Source organism: Heloderma suspectum, chromosome 3 (assembly GCF_057233095.1).
Source record: "Heloderma suspectum isolate Gila_16-S chromosome 3, 16-S_ref, whole genome shotgun sequence".
NCBI lineage: Eukaryota > Metazoa > Chordata > Lepidosauria > Squamata > Helodermatidae > Heloderma > Heloderma suspectum.
Genome location: NC_139460.1, coordinates 240,616,182 through 240,638,986, shown reverse-complemented (window position 1 = coordinate 240,638,986; position 22,805 = coordinate 240,616,182). Strand labels below are relative to the sequence as shown.

The window sequence follows — 22,805 nt, the reverse complement described above, 5'->3', positions numbered from 1 at the left end:
AAATGCTAAAATGCCTGGGAAAATAAAAAGGTCTTCACCTGGCGCCGAAAGGAATACAATGTAGGTGCCAGGCGAACCTCACTAAGGAGCTCGTTCCAGAGCCGGGGTGCCACAGCAGAAAAAGCCCTCCTCCTAGTAGCCACCCACCTCACTTCCTTTGGCAGGGGCTCGCGGAGAAGGGCCGCTGACGATGATCTTAAGGTCCGGGAAGGCACATATGGGAGGAGGCGACCCTTCAGGTAACCTGGCCCCAAGCCGTTAAGGGCTTCGAATGTTAACACCAGCACTTTGAATCGGGCCCGGAAATGGACTGGCAGCCAGTGCAGCTGAAAAAGTACTGGCATAATGTGAGCTTGCTGGCCAGTCCCTGTTAACAATCTTGCTGCCCTATTTTGGACCAGCTGAAGTTTCGGGGTAGGTAACCTGGTGCCCTCCAGATGTTTTGAACTACAACCCCCACAATCCCTCACTGTTGGCCATGCTGGATGAGGCTGATGTGAGTTGTAGTCCAAAACATCTGGAGGGCACCAGGTTGCCTACACCTGATCTGACTCATTAGCCACTTGCCAAAAAAGTGGCCAGTTTTGCAAGCCACAGCACGCCTGGTGCTGCAGGTGTCTGTATGAAAAAGTGGGCCCACAAACATTTAGTCCTGATGGGAATCAGTCACTGGGTCATCATGGTATAAGGTTGATACCTTGCGTGTGTGTTTTTTAAAAAACACATTGTTAAACTGATAATATAATCAGTGTTTTGTTTTACCTTTTCTTAGAGTCCTATGGATGTGGTGAGACTTTCACAGAGCCATCTTGGTCATTTTCTGGCCCATATTATGATGGAGGTAGAAACATTGTTCAGTGTCTCTGGACAATCCAATCCAAAGAGTATTTGCCTATAAAGCTAACCCTTGATTATTTGTCGTAAGTACTCTTATTGAATATCATTCAATGTGGCCTGCTGACGGCATCTAGTTTCTACTTTTGAAACAGTTATCTTAAAAGGGAAGATCCTTTTGACCCTTCTTTTCTGTTCATCAATATCCAATTTTTCAACAGGCCAGTCAACCCCTCCTGGTCAGTCTTCTACTCTGACTAACCTTTGGTGTAAGGGAGTAAAACGGGCTGCTGTATAATAATTCCTCATGTCTGACAATGCCATCCCTCCTTCAATATAGTGGTTTGCTGCAATACCTTATCTTTGATCCTACAAACTCATATGTAATGAATCAGAACAAGTTAAACTTTTGCTTATTTTGATCATTTTGTTTAGGAAAGCAAAGAAAAATATAGGCAGAATTCATATCTGTAATCCTACCAGACAAAGACAGTTTTTAGTTGTAACCATTCTAACATGTTTTGTTTTATTCTAATTATAAGGCAGACAATAATTTTTTTAAGCTGTTCATTAGTAATATGGGGGGGGGGATCACAACCAAATACAGTCTTTCCATATGGCTTTGCATAAAAGGGTGGTCTCTTTTCTAACTACTGGGTCCATATTCATACTGCAAAGTTCCATTTTTTTTCCTACTAGTTCACCAATGAGTTCTTTTCAGCCAAAACAAATATTGCCAGCACGATTCTCAAACACTTTGTTATGAATCTTTAAACTTGCATTTTCACAATAGATCAACTAAACATTCTGCAGTACAGTTTTGAAGAAAGGCAATGAATATCTCCCAAACAAAAGAACACCTTCCATGAACTGAATATATTCAATTAAAAGAAAGAAAAATAAACTTTTGCATATGAGTGATAACCTGTCAGAAAATTTAACACTCGATTAGAATACATGTTTAGAAACAATTGTCAAATTATGTGAATTACTTTAAATCACCACTCCCATATACTTAGTTCACTTAGTTCACATTTATTTATATGGGGATCAACAGCCAAACAGTTCTATGAGATTCTAATTTCTATGGAAGTATTTCACATAGTCAAATAATAGCATGCAACGTACAGATTGTAAGTTATAGATAATGAATATTCCTTTGCAAGGATGGAGGTGGGGGCGGAGACAGATGATTAAAAAAATAATGTATTCCTTAAGGCAACAATCCTAAATACACTTATCTGGGAGTAAAACCCACTGTCATTGGGACTTACTTCTGAGTAGATATACATAGGATTGCACTGTTATGGATGTGAGGAGAAAGTGCAGTCACCACCTGATACTTCAAAATGTCTGAATGGGAGGGTGCTCAAGAGCTCTGGCCTTTAATAATGTATCTTTGCTCCATGTTGTATGATTAATATGCACTTTTATCTCTGCAGTTTGGACTGCACGCATGAATATATTGATATCTATGATGGAGACGTAGGTCCATCAACAGAACTTGGGAGAGTATGCAGCGGTTCCACTTCGACGTACATTTCATATTCGGGCACCATGAAGGTTTTGTTACACAGAGACTCTCTTAACACAGGCCAAGGGTTTTTTGCCTATTATGATATAGGAGGTAATTACAGGACATTTCCATTTTTTTCTCTGCAATGTAATATTTTTGCTTGCATTTCAACTTAAAATGTATAGTCTCGCTTCTTTTCTTTGGGTAGACTGAATTAGAATTCCAGCAGTTTTGGCAATTGCAATCTCATTTTTGGATTAGTCAGGTTTAAAATATAGGGACTCCCATCCAGCCAAAGTTAGTCAGGACTAAGTCACAAAAAAAGCAATGACAGGAGAGTGAATTACCCCCACCTCACATCAGAGAGGCCCAGAAATGAGCGGAACTATTTAGCCAGTAGATCGCTTCGTTCATTGCCAGGATGCAGATGCATTGCACAACTGCCTTTCAGCCATTTTGGACGGGAAGCAGCGAGCTGATACAACAGGCTGTCTGACGGCCCTATTCAGACAATCAGTGTTGGAACCCTGCATGTGTGAGGCCGTGGGGAGTGGACAAGCCCCTGCATGAACAATTTGTATACAGGCAAAGCCCTGTCTGCAGACTGCATTGCAGGCGTTGGCAGCAGGGAGCCTGCAGGGCTGGCCCAAACTCTGCTGCTTCCGGAGGTGGGGAAGCACACATGCCAGTGCACCGCCCCCACCTCCTCCCTTCCCCCCATCGTGTCAGTCTCCCTCCTCCCCTCTGCCTGTTTCCCCCTGCCCGCCACATCTGTATCCCTCCTCACCCGCATCCGGCCCGTCGCCCGTCTCCTCCTGCCTGCCCCACCTGTCTCCCTCTTCCCTACCTATTGGCTCCCTACATACTCCATTGCCACCGCCACCCGCTCTGCAGAGTGGCTGAGCCTCCTCCAGGGAGGCGCTGCCGCCCAAATGCTTGGTTCTGGGGGACCTTCCTTCGAGTCCGGCATTGTGGGAGGAGGGCAGTCCCTGAAGATTGCCTGTACTCCAAGTATATCCCTCCTCCCTCCAGGGATATCCCACTTCCTCTAAGGGAAAGACCCCTTCAGAACCACACCTCAGTGTGGCCACCTCTCTGGAGAGCCAGCTGGCCACTTTTCTGGCTGACGTGGCTCTTCGGACAGCTCGGCCACCAGTCGGCTCATTCTGGTGGCCAAAATAGTTTAAGTGTGCATGAGCCTGATTTGGATTGGAACTGTGGTGTTTCGGGGGGGGGGTTAATCCTCCCCCTCCTGTTTTCAGCCTGAAATTTAACACTTCGTCCCCTGCAGGCGGTTAAAAGAAGAAGCATGGAAACATTTGTTTCTTTTTTCAACCCCAGTGCAGGAGGTGGAATTTGGGGCTCAAAATTGGGTGGGGGAGAGACTAAATCCCCTCTCCCAAGTCACTACAATCTCATTGGGCCCCTCGCAAGTGCACTGAAGTAAGTAGCCAACCAGGAGAGGATCCTCAGGGCAGGTGGTGGCAACGGGTGGGTAGGGACAGAGGGGGTGTTGGGAGACACTACAGCGGTGGTGGAAAAGGGAAGTAGAGACTGTGCCGCGGTTAGGCCCTCCTGGCGGTGTGGGGGGTGGAGTGTGCAATTTGCTGGTGTTCCGCTGCTGCCTGAGGAAGGGGATCCATCCCACCACACGAGGGGGCCAGTGCTACTGGCAGATCTCTGGGTGATTTGTGGTAGAGAATCAGCAAGGATTTCTGACACCCAGGTGTCTGCCAACAGCAACAGTTAAAAACCTCCCCCCCACCCCCTGCCACTCATTTCGGTTTGCTGAAAAAACTCAGGGAGGGGGTATGGAATCAGGAATGGGTTTTTGTATAAAACAACTTGTGAGCTTGGCTCTGGTATTAAACACAATTTCCTGGTCTACCTGTGCCAGTATTTTGCATCTGCCTGTGGATGGGGGACCTCACAATCCTAGTGGAAAACAAAGTACCCCTGTAAACTTGAAGAATGCCCAGCCCATCTCCCCTGAATGAATGCAGACAGCTCTGCAATCCCCACCCTCCCCATATGCATTACGTGTGCTGGTCCTGACGATCAGAAGAGGGTTTGTGTCCTTCACAAACTATTTCTGCTGATCTTTTAAGGAGAAAATTGTCATTAGGCTCCAGACAAGCTGCCCTTCTTGTCACATGGGGGCGCTTATGAAAGCTGCTACCTTATTTAAATGTTTTCATTCCCCCTCCCTGTCCCCTTCCCTTCACCTTTGCTTTAGATTAAAAATGCTACTTCAAAATTGGATTTTTTTTATTTTTCACTAATGTTATAGCTAAAATATAGTTGTGGTGACCCTTTTGAAGAACAAATAAAATTAGTTGAATCTCAATATCTGCAGATCATTGAGGTGTTAATACGTGCCAGAATATTCATCACTCTATCCGGAGTTATTATTATCTATTCTGTTTACAGGACTGGAGCATACAACACATCCTCAGCCAACAACAGGTAATGTCACCACCTCACTTGTTCTTTTATGTGGGCTATATATGGGCAGGACAGTGGATTAGAAGGGTATGTGTTCTGGCATTTGATTTTCTAATGCTGAAGGAGACTGGTGCTAGCATGGAGGGCTGAGAGCTACCAAATGAAGAAACGCCTCAAATAAGGAAGTATTGGAAATGTAAAGGGAGCATAGTTATTGAAGATCTTCAGCTTGATTCTGGAATGCAAACAAAGATCATCATCATAATCAACAGCGACTTTATTGTATTAACCGTTGTCCTTTACAACTTCCAGGTAAATTTTCCATATAGAATTTCCATGGGTTGCAATGGGAAAAGATAATAAAAATTAAATACAATAACTTTAACAGTGCAATAAAATGCTAACTTAAACTAAGAGGGTCTGTTATCTAGTTAGGAGTCTCCTACATTAACTACCCTTATCCTTTCCATTTCTTTTCCTGGCGTGTCAGTGTAGATAAAGCATACAGGGTTGTTCTATAGGTCACAAAAGGGTGAAAATATTCTAGTAAAAAAAGATTATTTCTTGATCAGAACAAGTTGTTAATTTAAACAAAATGTTTCCCAGTAGTCTTTTCCTTGGCCCATCATATAAGGGGCATTATAGTATATAATGAATTATATTCTTTGTCTGATTCAGACTACAAATACAGATCTGTTGGGAGATAGGAACCCATTTGTTTCTGCCATCCAACATGGCAAAAGGCATAATCTGGAACCATCATTCAAGAAAAGCACTATGCAAGTGTAAAATGTCAAGAAATATAGATCTTACAAACAAAGATATATCTGCTTTACAAAATATCTATTACATGGGGGGGTGGCAACAGAGATCGCACGTACAAGTGAATATGATCAAACTGGAATGGAGGGAGAAGGAGACTTTAAACGTTTCCTTTCCTTTCAGACCTCTCTGTGCTAAACTCCATTTTTGTTTGCCGTATGTTGTTACTTACCCCTTTTCCTGAGTTGCTGAATTATTTTAGTACAGAATTGAGACATACCATTTCCATTTTATCAAGACAAAATTGACTTGGGATAAGGTGCAAACCTATTGAATATACGTATTTTGCCAAATCAGTGCTGGCTCCAGGTTTTGGGGGCCCTGTGGGCAAGACACCCTCAATGTCCCCCCAAATCAGTCAGCCTACTCCCTCACTGCCACTGTTGCCTGCTGCTGCTTGTCTTCCTCATCTTTTCTGCTTGCATGCCAGTGGGGGGTGGCTCAATCCACTGCCCCTTCTGATCTGCTGCCTGAGGTGGGGGATTCACCCCACCTCATGGGGGGGCTACTCTGCACCAACCAACAGAACATCACTTTATCGGGACTGACCTTCGGTTTATTGCCCGTCCTACAGCCCATTATCAATTCCAGAGAGCTGTTGAGGAAGTCCACCACCTCTCCTGAATGTAATGAAAAGGAAAGGCAGAGGTATCAAATTCCCTTTATATCAAATCCCCTAAAGAGCTGCCCAGCAGTTTGATGTAGATGTCAAGCAACATGGGAGATCAGATGGGCTTTGCAGAATCATGGGACAGAGCAGCAGTGTCCCATCATCACCACCTTCTGGAAATGGAACATCAGATAGGAATGGAACCACTGGTGGCCCCAATTCCAATTAATAGCATATGGAGGACCACACCCCAATAAGGCTACACATATTCTACAGCGCCTATATGTTCTAAACAAGGCACTGTAGAATGTATTCTAATATCCTAATAAACAAACAAATACATAAACAACATTGTGGAAAATATGAGAGTAAAAGAAGGGTGGAAAGAATGACGGAAATAGCACAGCAGATACATTTTCATTAAAACCAAAACTGCGAATATTAAACCAATATAGTTTAATTTGTAGGAACCAACATTTCTTATATGGGCCTGGGGATATGAAGACTGCAGTTGTTTCTGGCAAAAACACTGCACAGGTCTTTTAATCACTTGGTTGTGGTGCCTGCATCTGCCATGGCACGTTCAGAACTAAGGACCAAATGCTCTGTCAAAGACTGAGCTGATGTGTAACTGTAGCTGGTGGAATAACTTTTACAACTCGTGTTTTGATGGGAGCATCCTTGTTTGCTGCAATCCCCCTTTATTGCCCTCAAAATGTGTGTCACGTATCGTAGACCTCTAAGGATAAAAACAAATTATGTTATAATGGAAAAAGGAATGGACTTCACTATAATACTGCTCTTTCTTCTTGTCTTTTTTCTCCCCAGAAACAACTGCAGTATTCACTTCCCCAGGTAAGAAACATCGTTTGCTACGTATTTAACTGCATTGTTTCAATGCACAGTTTTGGTTTCAGTGAAATGGTATTTGCTGCAATATTTCTCTTACTCTTTCCCCCCTTTCTGTCCCACGATTCCACAAAGTCTATCTTATCTTCCATGCTGTTTAACATCTACATGAAACCGACGGGGCAGCTCTTTAGGACTGATGGCAACACTCAGACCGACAGCATCTGCTGTCACTGAGAAAAAGGGGAGAAAGGAAGGAAACACTCTAGGAACAGGCTCTATGATTCCTACCATGCCTCATTTCTAGAGTGTCCCTGGAGAGTCCTAGGAAGCAGTGCTTGCGGTTCCTGCTAGCTTCCTAGAATGCTCTGGGGATGCTTTAGCATGGAGGCTTCTGTGGCAGGAACCATAGAAGCATCTTTTCCCCCTTGTGGGCAGTCAGGTTAGGGTGGCTGGGTAGGGGGCTTCAACTCTTTGATGCTGTGCATGGAACAGATGCTGTTGCCACAAGGCAAAGATACGTGCTGTTGAGGTGAGTGTGAGTGGTGTGTCCACGCATATGTGTGGCCTCCACCACCCCAACACGGCTCTCGGGTATTTCCCCAAATCCAGTTCTGTATATTGCCTTTTTGTATTACTTTCATCACTTTGTCAGCTTAAAGTTTCTTATATATTCCTGACTACATATTTATGCCAAAATTCTCCTATGTGGAATAAAACACATTGTTTGTGATAACGTACATTGCATTATGTGGGATGTGATGGGCCACTTGATTGAGCACATTACTGCCCAAATATTTAAAGATTGCACAAAATCTATCCAACATAGGTGTTTTTTTCAGATGCTACAGAGACCAAGTTTCCTGCATACGCTGCTAGTAATTCCACATCCTAAACTTTTAATTTTGTTAAAAGGTCTTAAGGCAACTATAACCCCCACAACCCCTAGCCAGAGTTGCCGGCTATCTGGACACTGAATTAGAATTCCCGCAGTTTGGGCAATTGCGATATCAGTTTTGGATTTGTTGTTGTTGTTCAGTCATTAAGTCGTGTCCGACTCTACGTGACCCCATGGACCATAGCATGCCAGGCTTTCCTGTCCTCCGCTCTCGCCCGGAGTGTGCTCAAGTTCATATTTATTGCATCGGTGATGCTATCTAGCCATCTCATCCTCTGCCGTCCTCTTCTTTTTTCTTTTTCACTAATGTTATAGCTAAAATATAGTTGTGGTGACCCTTTTGAAGAACAAATAAAATTAGTTGAATCTCAATATCTGCAGATCATTGAGGCGTTAATACTTGCCAGAATATTCGTCACTCTATCCGGTGTTATTATTATCTATTCTGTTTACAGGACTGGAGCATACAACACATCCTCAGCCAACAACAGGTAATGTCACCACCTCACTTGTTCTTTTATGTGGGCTATATATGGGCAGGACAGTGGATTAGAAGGGTAAGTGTTCTGGCATTTGATTTTCTAATGCTGAAGGAGACTGGTGCTAGCATGGAGGGCTGAGAGCTACCAAACGAAGAAACGCCTCAAATAAGGAAGTATTGGAAATGTAAAGGGAGCATAGTTATTGAAGATCTTCAGCTTGATTCTGGAATGCAAACAAAGATCATCATCATAATCAACAGCGACTTTATTGTATTAACCGTTGTCCTTTACAACTTCTAGGTAAATTTTCCATATAGAATTTCCATGGGTTGCAATGGGAAAAGATAATAAAAATTAAATACAATAACGTTAACAGTGCAATAAAATGCTAACTTAAACTAAGGGGGTCTGTTATCTAGTTAGGAGTCTCCTACATTAACTACCCTTATCCTTTCCATTTCTTTTCCTGGCGTGTCAGTGTAGATAAAGCATACAGGGTTGTTCTATAGGTCACAAAAGGGTGAAAATATTCAGAGGTATCAAATTCCCTTTATATCAAATCCCCTAAAGAGCTGCCCAGCAGTTTGATGTAGATGTCAAGCAACATGGGGGATCAGATGGGCTTTGCAGAATCATGGGACAGAGCAGCAGTGTCCCATCATCACCACCTTCTGGAAATGGAACATCAGATAGGAATGGAACCACTGGTGGCCCCAATTCCAATTAATAGCATATGGAGGACCACACCCCAATAAGGCTACACATATTCTACAGCGCCTATATGTTCTAAACAAGGCACTGTAGAATGTATTCTAATATCCTAATAAACAAACAAATACATAAACAACATTGTGGAAAATATGAGAGTAAAAGAAGGGTGGAAAGAATGACGGAAATAGCACAGCAGATACATTTTCATTAAAACCAAAACTGCGAATATTAAACCAATATAGTTTAATTTGTAGGAACCAACATTTCTTATATGGGCCTGGGGATATGAAGACTGCAGTTGTTTCTGGCAAAAACACTGCACAGGTCTTTTAATCACTTGGTTGTGGTGCCTGCATCTGCCATGGCACGTTCAGAACTAAGGACCAAATGCTCTGTCAAAGACTGAGCTGATGTGTAACTGTAGCTGGTGGAATAACTTTTACATCTCGTGTTTTGATGGGAGCATCCTTGTTTGCTGCAATCCCCCTTTATTGCCCTCAAAATGTGTGTCACGTATCGTAGACCTCTAAGGATAAAAACAAATTATGTTATAATGGAAAAAGGAATGGACTTCACTATAATACTGCTCTTTCTTCTTGTCTTTTTTCTCCCCAGAAACAACTGCAGTATTCACTTCCCCAGGTAAGAAACATCGTTTGCTACGTATTTAACTGCATTGTTTCAATGCACAGTTTTGGTTTCAGTGAAATGGTATTTGCTGCAATATTTCTCTTACTCTTTCCCCCCTTTCTGTCCCACGATTCCACAAAGTCTATCTTATCTTCCATGCTGTTTAACATCTACATGAAACCGACGGGGCAGCTCTTTAGGACTGATGGCAACACTCAGACCGACAGCATCTGCTGTCACTGAGAAAAAGGGGAGAAAGGAAGGAAACACTCTAGGAACAGGCTCTATGATTCCTACCATGCCTCATTTCTAGAGTGTCCCTGGAGAGTCCTAGGAAGCAGTGCTTGCGGTTCCTGCTAGCTTCCTAGAATGCTCTGGGGATGCTTTAGCATGGAGGCTTCTGTGGCAGGAACCATAGAAGCATCTTTTCCCCCTTGTGGGCAGTCAGGTTAGGGTGGCTGGGTAGGGGGCTTCAACTCTTTGATGCTGTGCATGGAACAGATGCTGTTGCCACAAGGCAAAGATATGTGCTGTTGAGGTGAGTGTGAGTGGTGTGTCCACGCATATGTGTGGCCTCCACCACCCCAACACGGCTCTCGGGTATTTCCCCAAATCCAGTTCTGTATATTGCCTTTTTGTATTACTTTCATCACTTTGTCAGCTTAAAGTTTCTTATATATTCCTGACTACATGTTTATGCCAAAATTCTCCTATGTGGAATAAAACACATTGTTTGTGATAACGTACATTGCATTATGTGGGATGTGATGGGCCACTTGACTGAGCACATTACTGCCCAAATATTTAAAGATTGCACAAAATCTATCCAACATAGGTGTTTTTTTCAGATGCTACAGAGACCATGTTTCCTGCATACGCTGCTAGTAATTCCACATCCTAAACTTTTAATTTTGTTAAAAGGTCTTAAGGCAACTATAACCCCCACAACCCCTAGCCAGAGTTGCCGGCTATCTGGACACTGAATTAGAATTCCCGCAGTTTGGGCAATTGCGATATCAGTTTTGGATTTGTTGTTGTTGTTCAGTCATTAAGTCGTGTCCGACTCTACGTGACCCCATGGACCATAGCATGCCAGGCTTTCCTGTCCTCCGCTCTCGCCCGGAGTGTGCTCAAGTTCATATTTATTGCATCGGTGATGCTATCTAGCCATCTCATCCTCTGCCGTCCCCTTCTTTTTTCTTTTTCACTAATGTTATAGCTAAAATATAGTTGTGGTGACCCTTTTGAAGAACAAATAAAATTAGTTGAATCTCAATATCTGCAGATCATTGAGGCGTTAATACTTGCCAGAATATTCGTCACTCTATCCGGTGTTATTATTATCTATTCTGTTTACAGGACTGGAGCATACAACACATCCTCAGCCAACAACAGGTAATGTCACCACCTCACTTGTTCTTTTATGTGGGCTATATATGGGCAGGACAGTGGATTAGAAGGGTAAGTGTTCTGGCATTTGATTTTCTAATGCTGAAGGAGACTGGTGCTAGCATGGAGGGCTGAGAGCTACCAAACGAAGAAACGCCTCAAATAAGGAAGTATTGGAAATGTAAAGGGAGCATAGTTATTGAAGATCTTCAGCTTGATTCTGGAATGCAAACAAAGATCATCATCATAATCAACAGCGACTTTATTGTATTAACCGTTGTCCTTTACAACTTCTAGGTAAATTTTCCATATAGAATTTCCATGGGTTGCAATGGGAAAAGATAATAAAAATTAAATACAATAACGTTAACAGTGCAATAAAATGCTAACTTAAACTAAGGGGGTCTGTTATCTAGTTAGGAGTCTCCTACATTAACTACCCTTATCCTTTCCATTTCTTTTCCTGGCGTGTCAGTGTAGATAAAGCATACAGGGTTGTTCTATAGGTCACAAAAGGGTGAAAATATTCAGAGGTATCAAATTCCCTTTATATCAAATCCCCTAAAGAGCTGCCCAGCAGTTTGATGTAGATGTCAAGCAACATGGGGGATCAGATGGGCTTTGCAGAATCATGGGACAGAGCAGCAGTGTCCCATCATCACCACCTTCTGGAAATGGAACATCAGATAGGAATGGAACCACTGGTGGCCCCAATTCCAATTAATAGTATATGGAGGACCACACCCCAATAAGGCTACACATATTCTACAGCGCCTATATGTTCTAAACAAGGCACTGTAGAATGTATTCTAATATCCTAATAAACAAACAAATACATAAACAACATTGTGGAAAATATGAGAGTAAAAGAAGGGTGGAAAGAATGACGGAAATAACACAGCAGATATGATTCCTACCATGCCTCATTTCTAGAGTGTCCCTGGAGAGTCCTAGGAAGCAGTGCTTGCGGTTCCTGCTAGCTTCCTAGAATGCTCTGGGGATGCTTTAGGATAGAGGCTTCTGTGGCAGGAACCATAGAAGCATTTTTTCCCCCTTGTGGGCAATCAGGTTGGGGTGGCTGGTTAGGGGGCTTCAACTCTTTGATGCTGTGCATGGAACGGTATTCACTTCCCCAGGTAAGAAACATCGTTTGCTACGTATTTAACTGCATTGTTTCAATGCACAGTTTTGGTTTCAGTGAAATGGTATTTGCTGCAATATTTCTCTTACTCTTTCCCCCCTTTCTGTCCCTCGATTCCACAAAGTCCATCTTATCTTCTATGCTGTTTAACATTTATTTATTTATTTATTTATTAAATTTATTAATCGCCCATCTGACTGGTCACCCAGCCACTCTGGGCGATGTACAACCCACCATAAAACAATTTAAAACAATAAAATTTTACCATAAAATTTTTTTTTTTAAATACCCTAACCCACCCCAAATACCCTAACATCTACATGAAACTGACGGGGCAGCTCTTTAGGACTGATTCTACTTTTCTAAGTAGAAAATGGCATCTCCCCTCACCCTGCCATCTTCAGTTTTGCTTTAGCATAGAAACACTAGTGCAAACTGGCAATTTTTTAAACATCTTTCACTGATGTTATGGTTGAAATATAGTTGTGGTGATCCTTTTGAAGAATAAATAATATTAGTTGAATCTCAATATCTGCAGATCACTGAGGTGTTAATTCTTTCCAGAATAGTCATCATTCTATAAGATGTTATTATTTGGTTATAGAACTGGAGGCCACAACACATCCTCAGCCAATAGGTAATGTCACCTCCTCACTTATTCTTTTATGCAGGCCGTATGTGGCAGAAGAGTGGATTCGAAGTGCAAATGCTCCAGCATTTGATTTTTTTTAATGCTGAGGGAGACTGGTGCTAGCATGGGGTATGGGTAGCTACCAAATAAAGGAACACATCATATAGGGAAATATTAGAAATGTAATGGGAGCATAGTTATTGAAGATCTTCAGCTTGATTCTGGAATGCAAACAAAGATCATCATCATAATCAACAGCGACTTTATTGTATTAACCGTTGTCCTTTACAACTTCCAGGTAGAGTTTCCATACAGAATGTCTATGGGTTGCAATGGGAAAAAATAATTAAAAATAAATGAAATAATTTAAACGGTACAATAAAATGCTAACTTGAACTAAAAGGGTCTGTTATCTAGTTAGGAGTCTCCTACACTAACTACCCTTATCTTTTCCATTTCTTTTTCTGGAGTGTCAGTGTAGATAAAGCATACAGGGTTGTTCTATAGGTCACAAAAGGATGAAAGGCCTCTAGTTCAAAGATGATTTGTTGATCAGAACAAGTTAACTGAAACAAATTGTTACTCAATAGGTTTTTCTTTGGCCCATCATATAAGGGACATTTCAGTACATAATGAATTACATTCTTCATCTGATTCAGATTACAAATCCAACATGGCAGAAAGCATAATCTGTAACCATAGTTCAAGAAAAGCACTATGCATGGATAAAACCTTCAAGATGCCTAGATCTTGCAATGGACGATAAATATCTGATTGACAAAATATCTTTTACACGTTTGTGTGTGTGAGAGAGAGACAGAGACAGAGAGAGAATGTACAAATGAATGTGATGAAGCTGGAATGGAGGGAGAAGGAAAGTTCAAACGTTTTATTTTGTTTCAGACTTATATGTGGTAAACACCACTTTGGTTTGCCATGTGTTGTTACTTACTCTTTTTCCTGAGTTAAGTATTTAACTCAGTATAGAATTGAGATGTACTACTATTCCCATTTTATGAAGAGAAAATTGATTTGGGATGAGCTGCAAACCCCACTGAATATACATTGCCAAAGTTACACTTACATGTCCAAGCATGTGCTGGCACATGAGAACATGGATGAAAGCAGCAAGCAAAGTCTCAAAGAAAACTTTACCACATTGATTTTTTAAAAGTACAGAATGAGAGGCATGTGAACTACAGAAAGAAGAAAGCTTTATTCAGTAAACAGAGGAGAAAGGAGGGGAAATGAGTTATTTGAAGGGTAAACCAGAGATGAAATAGGGATGAGTGAATAGAGAATAAAGAAATTAAAGTTTGTTGGGAAGGGACATACAAAGTTTGGAAAAGAGGAGAGTAAGTTACAACAAGAACAAAATTAGGATAATGCAACTGTCCCAAACCTGGTGCCCTCCAAATGTTTAGGACTATAACACCATCCCTAACCATTGCCCATGCTGAGTGGGGCTGATGGAAGTTGTAATCCGAGAATCTGTAGGGTACCAGATTGGAAAAAACTGGGATAAATCAGGGAGCTGGTGATATCTAGTTTCACTCTAGTACATGGCTGGCCAAAACAATGGATAGAGCTCAATACAATCCCTGCGTCGTAAAAGGACATTTGCAATGTTCTGCAAAATTGCAGGTAATTAACTGAAAGAGGCCTCCTTTGTTTTTTGATGGTGTTATGAAGCTCTAACATTCCAAACACAGACTGAAGCCTCTGGTGTCTGTCAGTTGATGATAAATTGAGTGTGTGTGTGTGTGTGTGAGTTTTAAAATGATTTGTATTCAATTTAACTTCTTACATGTAATTTACTTTGAGTTTTTGTTCAAAGTTACTCCCAAAGATTTACAGCTTTTGTTTTTCTCATCAGAAATTTCCTCAGCTCCTATGATGACCACCAGTAAGTCTACATTCTAAATTTTCCTATTTTTAAAGGTGTAAAGCATATTCATCATTCAGAAGCAGGCTCTCAAACATTCAGTTGTAAATTCATTGTGTTTTATTTGTGCTAAGTCAACAAGGAATAATAAATAAACAGTGAAGAGGATCCCACTGAAATAGAAAACACCCTTGACAGCAGTTAGCTAGCATGTAAATACAGTAGCTGTGAGAAATTGTCTATCTCAACCTTCTTGAGCCCAGTGCCCTCCAAATGCATTGGTTGATGTCTCCATCATTTCAGCCAACAGGCCAATGGCCATGCTGAACACCACCAGAACAGAGTCTCAAAATACCTCTCATTTCCTAACTGGTAGCTTTTGTCTCTGATCCAGCCAGAGCTGCATACCACAAGACTGTTACTTGCAATTCATGGAATAAGCATGTGGATGAAGATTTACTTTCCCATCTACACAGTTAGACAGATGGCAACATTTAATGTATATACTCTTTTTAACCAGTGTTTTTACAACAATTTCCACTGAAATTGAATGGAGCCATTAAAACATCAACGTAGAGCAGTCATATAACTGTAAAACTGAGGAAAAATATTAAAACAATCGCAGTCTGATAAGGAATAGCAGCAAGAGTTAAGATTCCAGCAAAGTATGCCCTCTAGAAAAAAGAACAGTTTTCATCTGGAGAGAGACCTGGTTAGATGGACTTATTTTGGCATGGAGTTTCATAACCGAGGCTCTTGAGGCCCTATGGTTTATGTCAGACTTTGGAGGCATTTCTAATAGAGCTTCATCAAAAGATCTTAGTGGATGGCAAGGGATACATGGGAGAAGGGTAATCTTTCAAGAAGTTAGGATCTGGATCAGCCAGGATTTCAAAAGTTGAAACCAGCACAATCAACTGAGCACAGATACCAACTACCACCCAGGGGCGTTTGAATGACATTGTAATATATAGGGCCAGCCCTACTATTAGGCAGAGTGAGGACATCCCCTCAGGCAGCAAATGCTGGGAAATGGCAACCAGGTGTTAAAGGAGAGAGCTGTGTGCCATGGGCCTGCCCTGCAGACCCTAAGGTAGGCTGATGCCTTTGTGTGTGATTGAGGACACTGTCCCATGATCAGTGTTGAAGAAAGATTCAATTGCCAGTCCAGTATCCAGTTGTCTTTTGTACATAGAATGGGAGGGGGTGCCATCTTATTCTTTGTCTCAGACAAAAAATGTCTTGGGCTAGGCCCGGTAATATGGTCCTTATGGCCAGTCTTAGTAAGGAATATATCAACTGCAGTCTAGAACAGTTGCAGTTCATGAATAATCTTCAAGGGAAGAACCACATAGGGCAGATCATAGGATGACTCGCATTCCTTGCCCTGAATTAAGCAATGCCTTTGCAAGTGTTCCAATCAATGCTCACAAAAGTTTGAGACCTTTGTGAGCATTCAGTGTGAATGCTCACAAAGGCTTGAAGGTGTTTGCAAAGCATCCATCTCCAATGAATTCCACAAGGCCCAGAAATTTACCTTGTAGCAAGGGAAGGTGGTCTCAGGATTGATTCTGAGCACAGGGAGATAGCAGCTCAGATTCAGAAGAGGAGCAGCCAAAACTGGGGGAAGCTTTTTCACAGCCCAGTTCAGATATGGGTAGGCGTGCTTCTTAGGCTACCAACTCCCAGATGGGCAGGCATGAAGCTTCCTCCTTACCCCCCTCTGTGAGAAGCAGCGAGAAGAAGGAGGAGGGGCTTGAGGACTGTGACCTAAGAGATGCGAGGTGGCGGCGCAGAGCTAAGAGGGAAACGTCGAGGCAGAGCGCAAACGGTCAAACCGGTTAGCAAAGCGTAAGAGGCTATGCAGGGAAGCAGCACACGAGAAGCAGGCCTAGCCAGATTGCCTCCGTTTCAAACTGCAGGCAACTTTCGGTGATCCCATTTAAATCCCCTGGAGGCATTCCTTTGCAGCCAGAGAGTCTTCGAGGATTTGCATCTGTAATGAACCTGCGAACAATTAATTAAAGGCGTGAGACTGAAGCCTCTCCTTTTCTGTGTGTGTGAGAGTGCTTAAGGAAAGAGGGGCCCAAGGGGTTTTGTGAAAGCTAGCTTCATGCCCACCCATCTGGGAGTTGGTAACCTGAGAAGCATGCCTACCCATATCTGAACTGGCTTGTGAAAATGCCTCCCCCAGTTCTGGCTGCTCCTCTCCTGAATCTGACAGGCTAACTATCTCCCTGCGTTCAGAATCAATCAAGTGGTGATAGATAGTGGCAGGTGCACCCATGGCCACAGCAGAGCACTGTTTCCCATTGAGGACTGGTACTCCAAGTCCCAGAATCCTGGGAAGAAACAGATGCTACACTTGTCATTTCCACCCAAGGGGAGGTATACTGATGTTGAACTGTGATCTCCCAGCAACTTCATATACATATTAAACAGCATGAGAAACCAATAGAACTTTGTAGCATCCCAAAGGACAATTCCCATTGTCCAGGGCAGGAATGCCCTGGCATCACTGTCTATTAACTAATATGACAGGTAGGAACAGAACCAATATGAAAGCTGTGCCCCTCAGTCCAAGTCCTTCTAGGCAGTCCAGAAGGATACCAGTAAGGACTCTCCATGTACATCTCATATACACTCTGAAGTATGAATGGAGATTGCATTGACTGGCATGTGTCTGAATGCACATTGCTATGTAGATGTGCATCTGGATTGGCATCTGGACTGTGATCTACTGGTCACAGTTCTGATCCAGAAAAGAAAACTGCATATGGAATGTTCTGAATGTGGATTTGCCTAGTTGGGTGTGAATGCTCCAAACCAGGTAATACATGGCATTCTGGGCATATGCCCAGAGATTCTAACTATATTGTCAGTACGTTGATAACCACTGATTACCTGTCCACTGTGTATACAGTCAGATTTCTCTTAAAACCAGATACAATTTTGAGCCATCTTAATACTTCACTCTTGATATGGGTGACACAGAATTCTATTTCTTAAGAAACACTCTCTCAGGCAAGTTTTTTTCCCCCTCTTTTTTCTACAAAGTATTAGCATAATGCAAAAGCTTATGCATGCACATATTCAAATACATTAAATATCTAACATCATTCTAAGCAAGCTTCTAAGCAGAGTACATTTACCAGTTCTCAACAATAATCAATATCAAGCTTACCAGGTTGATTCTACAGGCTGCACATTAAGGAAAGCTGATCCTAAAGGATAGCTTCCAATGCTGCGTGTTCTCAGTCTCTTTTATATACTTTTTGGATGCTATAAAATATGGTCAAACTCCAATTTATATTTCTTATCTAAGAATTCCAAAGATAACATTTCTACTTTAAATCTTCATATGCCTAAATAAGATTATCAAATTTTGAAGCTTCTTTTCGATATTAATGCATATAATAACATACTTATACAAACATCTTAGCTTTCTTTGACATGTTACTTACACGTATATTTTTGACACAAACATATTTCCTTGATATCATGGTGTCTTGTAAGCTCATCATTTGTGCATATTTCATTAGACTTATGATCTGGGATGAGGCGAGTGGTCACTTACATGATGGCCTATCTGGCTTTATTATGTAGCTACTTGTTTTATGGTCCCCTGCTAAGTGAAAGTCATAGCACTAAATTTAACATTGGCACCTCCTTATCTGGATTCTTTTCTAATCAGCAGAGGGTGCTAATGATCTATCTCGAAGGTACTGGTACTACTGACTCTATCTGGAAAAACTCAGAGAAGAGACATTTTAACTACCCTTGGGCCAGAAGGCTAACCTGGGTTGTATTAGGCACTGGGATCTCATTTTTAATTCCAGAATTCTCTTGGAGGCATTTGATTAGAATTTCCTAATTGAGCAGCAGGGGCAAGGTGATGTAAATATGAACCATTTGCCTGATCTGCCGTAATATGTTTATAGTGGTTTGTATTTCATACTTCCTCCACCCCCACTTCTGATAGTGTTGAGAGAATTCGTAAACTATGTCTTTACATTGTAACTCCTTAACAGCACTTTTTGTAAGTCATAATACACTTTAATGGTCATTTAACAGAGTAATAATATTAATGATAAATTAGTATGAGTGATATTTACATTTGCTTATCAATGTTCATTTTTCTTTATGAACAGCTACTCCTGCTTCATCTACTGGTGAGTCCTGTGCTTTCCTTTTTACATCCCAAGACTGAATCTTTCTGGTTAGCCACTATACAGGAATGATATCTATTAGAAAATTCAGTAAGAGTTGTGAAAATCCAGTATCCCTCAGGATTGGGTCTTTCTGAATTTAGGAACGTGTGTGAGCGTTGATGAGAAATGTTCCAAAAAAGGCGAGTCATAATGCAAAGCAGACATGGAATGCTCATTAAAAAAATGTGAAAGGTCGCAAGGAAATGTCCATTCTTTTTCTTCTATGTCTCTTTACTATTTTGCTTTCGCATACAATTTCTCAGCAACACTCCCACACATTCCTAAATCCAGGAAGATCCAGTCTTGAGGGGTACTGAATTTTCACAACTCGTATTGAAATTTCTAATAGATATCATTCATGCACAATGGCTAACTAGACTGTTGAGAGACTGGATCTTATATATCTAATTTATTTATTTTTATTTATTTTTATTCATACTTGCCTGGGGTTTGGAGAAAGATCTGAAATGGGGCAGAAATGTTGGTAGAGGATATTATTTCTATGACAATTTGTACAAAATGGCAGTTGAGCATGGCTCTACAGCATTTTCCTTCTGTGTTGTTCAGAAAATATTCGGTGTGGTGGAATCCTCTCAGACCCATCTGGATTTATCTATAGTCCTTATTATCCTGGAAAGAGCATGATGCTAGAGTGCATCTGGGAAATTCAAGCAGAACCCCATGAAATTGTATTCCTACAGTTTTATTTTGTTAACAACAAGTAAGTATTTGGCATTACCATAATTTTCTCAGTATGCTTCATTGATTAATTAGTTGGCCTGGTTTTTTTGCAACAACTAAAATGTTTCCATCCATAATAATTTTCCACATCTATAACAATCAAGTTTGATGGCCAGAATCACTCAGGAGGATACTTCTTTAAGAACGGAATCAGCAAGACCCAGCTAAAATTCAGAACCTTTCAAATCAAACTCATACACATTTATCCGAAAGTAAGGAGCTACCAACACTTCCTGCAAATGCCTGCCATGAACCCCAATTCTGGTTTTCAAAATGAAAGGCCACTTGGGACTGGGCTAGGGAATTCTGAATGGAGATACGCACAGGGAAATCATAGAATCATAGAATAGTAGGGTTGGAAGGGGCCTACAAGGCCATCGAGGCCAACCCCCTGCTCAATGCAGGAATCCAAGTCAGGGCATCCCTGACAGATGGCTGTCCAGCCTCATCTTGAATGCCTCCAGTGTGGGAGAGCCCACCACCTCCCTAGGTAATTGGTTCCATTGTCGTATTGTTCTAACAGTCAGGAAGTTTTCCCTGATGTTCAGCCAGAATCTGGCTTCCTGTAACTTGAGCCCATTATTCCCCATTATTCCCCTTGAGCCCAAGGGGAATATCTCACCCCTTCCTTGCCTGTTGTTTCTCTGCTCCTAATCCTTCTCCATGCAACAGCACTACAAATACAATGCCCATAATTCCCAGCCAACACATCTGGATGGCGACAGGTACGGGAAGGCTGATCTCGGGCATGTTTTAAGGTGCACAGTCAAAGTCATGAGGAGCATTGACAAGTTCTACTGGGCCTCATCATGGCCCTGTGATTGCTAACATACCCTAGAACACACCCAGCTCTGTGATGTGGCTGTGCTTTGCAGGGAAAATTAGTCATGACAGTCAAGATGTCTTTGAGCCTCTCTACATTAAGGAAAAATCCCACAATCTTACCAGGGCTTCATCTTCCGGAGTCTTTGCGGGTTTGTAATGGGCACAGTACACACAACACTTCCCCCCTTGTTTTTCCTGGTCACTCTGTGGGCATGTTCTATATGTTTCATTTATATAGCTAGTAGATAGTGCTGCAAGATTTCTAGAATGTTGTGTAATTTTTGAAGTACACCACCTCTTTGATGTGTTTTTTGGCCTGGGGGTGGGGGGTTGTTACTGCATTTTCTGCATTTTTTAAAATGGCGGAATAAACCTAGAAAATAACGACAGATGTACAGGAGGTTGATGACATCATGAAAATTAGCCGTGAACTTCCATGAGTGAACAATCACTAACGCTCGATAAATGCCTTGCATAAAAATGCCCTTTCAGGAACATGCATTGGATACAATGCCAAGTTTTAACTTTTAAAAGCTTGAGGTTTAGATACAACATGATTTACTGTTGTAAAATGTCTACCCTGGCAATGAACCCAGGAAAAATTGGAGAGTATTATGGCATATTCCTGGCATCTCCTGTTTAGCTGGGAAAATCCCTGCCAAAAACCTTGGAGAGCTGCTGTCAGTCAGTGTTGACAATACTGGGCTAGATGTACCAATAGTCTGACTCAGTATAAGGCAGCCTCGTATGATCCTATGAAGCTTTCATATTCCAGATAGATTAAAATGAAATCTAATAAATTCGGTCACCCAGACCTCGGCAGGTGCTGTGCTGCTGCTCTATGTGATGTTTGAAAGTGTCATGAATCCTTTGTTGTGGATTCTGTAATCAAACACTAGGTTTTGTAATCTGTGTTCTATTCAGCCACTCCACTTTCAGAACTCAGAGGCAATAATACATTTGCTAACGCTCAGTATAGAGTCAGTATGGCATTACTGGAGAGTGCAGGTCCGTCCATTCTTCCTGCTGGTCAAGTATATGGGTGTAGTTGGATGTCAGTGTTGAAGGAAGAAGGGAGAGTTTTCACCTGATTCCCTTAGGATTGCACCCTTAATATGTTTTATGAATAATATATAATAAAACCTACATTTGCCTCTACAGTGTGAACTGCTATAGCGACTATGTTACAATCTACGATGGGAGCAAGGGTTCATCAAGAGAACTTGCAAGAATTTGTGCTTTTACCAATCGTCTCTTTAGATCAACTTCAAACGTAATGACTGTTGTGTTACACAGACATTCATATGACGCTGGATCGGCATTTACTGCTCGTTACTATACTGCTTTACAAGGTAAAATAGGAATGTTTAAGTCACCCATTAACCAAAAGATATTCTATCTGCTACCCTCATGAAATCCCCTTTATTCATCCTCCGTAAACAATTACTTTAGAAACATTCTGCCTGACTGAAGATCTATCTAGTGCAGCATTGTGAGAAACATACAAAGATGGCTTGAAAGCCTGTTGCTGTTGTAGTGAGTGGTGCATGTGTGTCTCCCCATCCCATCCTGTGTGTGTGTATGTGTGTGTGTGTGTGACATCTAATGTATTTGTGCATGCGCATGTGTGGCCCTGGCAACACTGGAGTTGGCCCTTGGGCACCCCTAAAGCTGTCTTTCCTGATCAGACATCATTAGTCCAGATGGCATCATTATTAATATAAACCTAGGATTGTTGTTGTTGTTGTTGTTGTTCTTCCAAAGTGCAGCCACTTGGACTTTCCTACACTGAAACACAGTGCCACTGTGTTGTCCATTCACCCAGTTCTCTTGGGAGAAATCACCTTGGACCTCTTTGCAGTCTGCTTGGCATCATTTGGTGTAATATGTAAATTTGGCCACCTCATTTCTGAACAGATTTTGCCATCTCTAGATTATTTTTGAACAAGTTAGGAGGCTCATGGTAGTGGTGTTCCATAGTTTGGTGAGGAGATCAACAATTTTGCATTTGCACAATCACAGTTTTGACTGGAGCATAAAAAAACAAGGAGTACATATTGCTCTTATTCACTCTGTTGGGGTTTCTTTTTATTTCCAGCAATCTCTCTTTCATGCACTTATAAATGAATCTATATATTAGGTCATGAGCGGAACAATCTGAAGTAGGATCTGCATTGACCAGGGT

At 41.7% G+C, this 22,805-nt stretch overlaps 2 protein-coding genes across 3 annotated transcripts in view; both read left to right on the top strand.

Moving 5' to 3' along the window:
- Nucleotides 1–22,805, top strand: part of LOC146350943 (uncharacterized) — a 351,952-nt gene that overhangs the window by 168,069 nt on the left and 161,078 nt on the right. The gene's annotated exons all lie outside the window — the stretch shown is intronic.
- The window catches only part of LOC146350946 (scavenger receptor cysteine-rich domain-containing protein DMBT1-like), a 61,379-nt gene that overhangs the window by 11,225 nt on the left and 27,349 nt on the right, over nt 1–22,805 (top strand). Inside the window, exons 4-15 of one of the 2 annotated variants that reach the window (XM_084845977.1) lie at nt 773–920; nt 2,277–2,461; nt 4,781–4,816; nt 7,056–7,082; nt 8,430–8,465; nt 9,783–9,809; nt 11,157–11,192; nt 12,932–12,964; nt 14,835–14,864; nt 18,995–19,015; nt 19,622–19,775; nt 21,782–21,972. In XM_084845977.1, coding sequence (XP_084702103.1) covers nt 773–920; nt 2,277–2,461; nt 4,781–4,816; nt 7,056–7,082; nt 8,430–8,465; nt 9,783–9,809; nt 11,157–11,192; nt 12,932–12,964; nt 14,835–14,864; nt 18,995–19,015; nt 19,622–19,775; nt 21,782–21,972 — 924 coding nt within the window. The remainder of the gene's footprint in view (nt 1–772; nt 921–2,276; nt 2,462–4,780; nt 4,817–7,055; nt 7,083–8,429; nt 8,466–9,782; nt 9,810–11,156; nt 11,193–12,931; nt 12,965–14,834; nt 14,865–18,994; nt 19,016–19,621; nt 19,776–21,781; nt 21,973–22,805) is intronic. The other variant, XM_084845978.1, reaches the window with a different exon arrangement.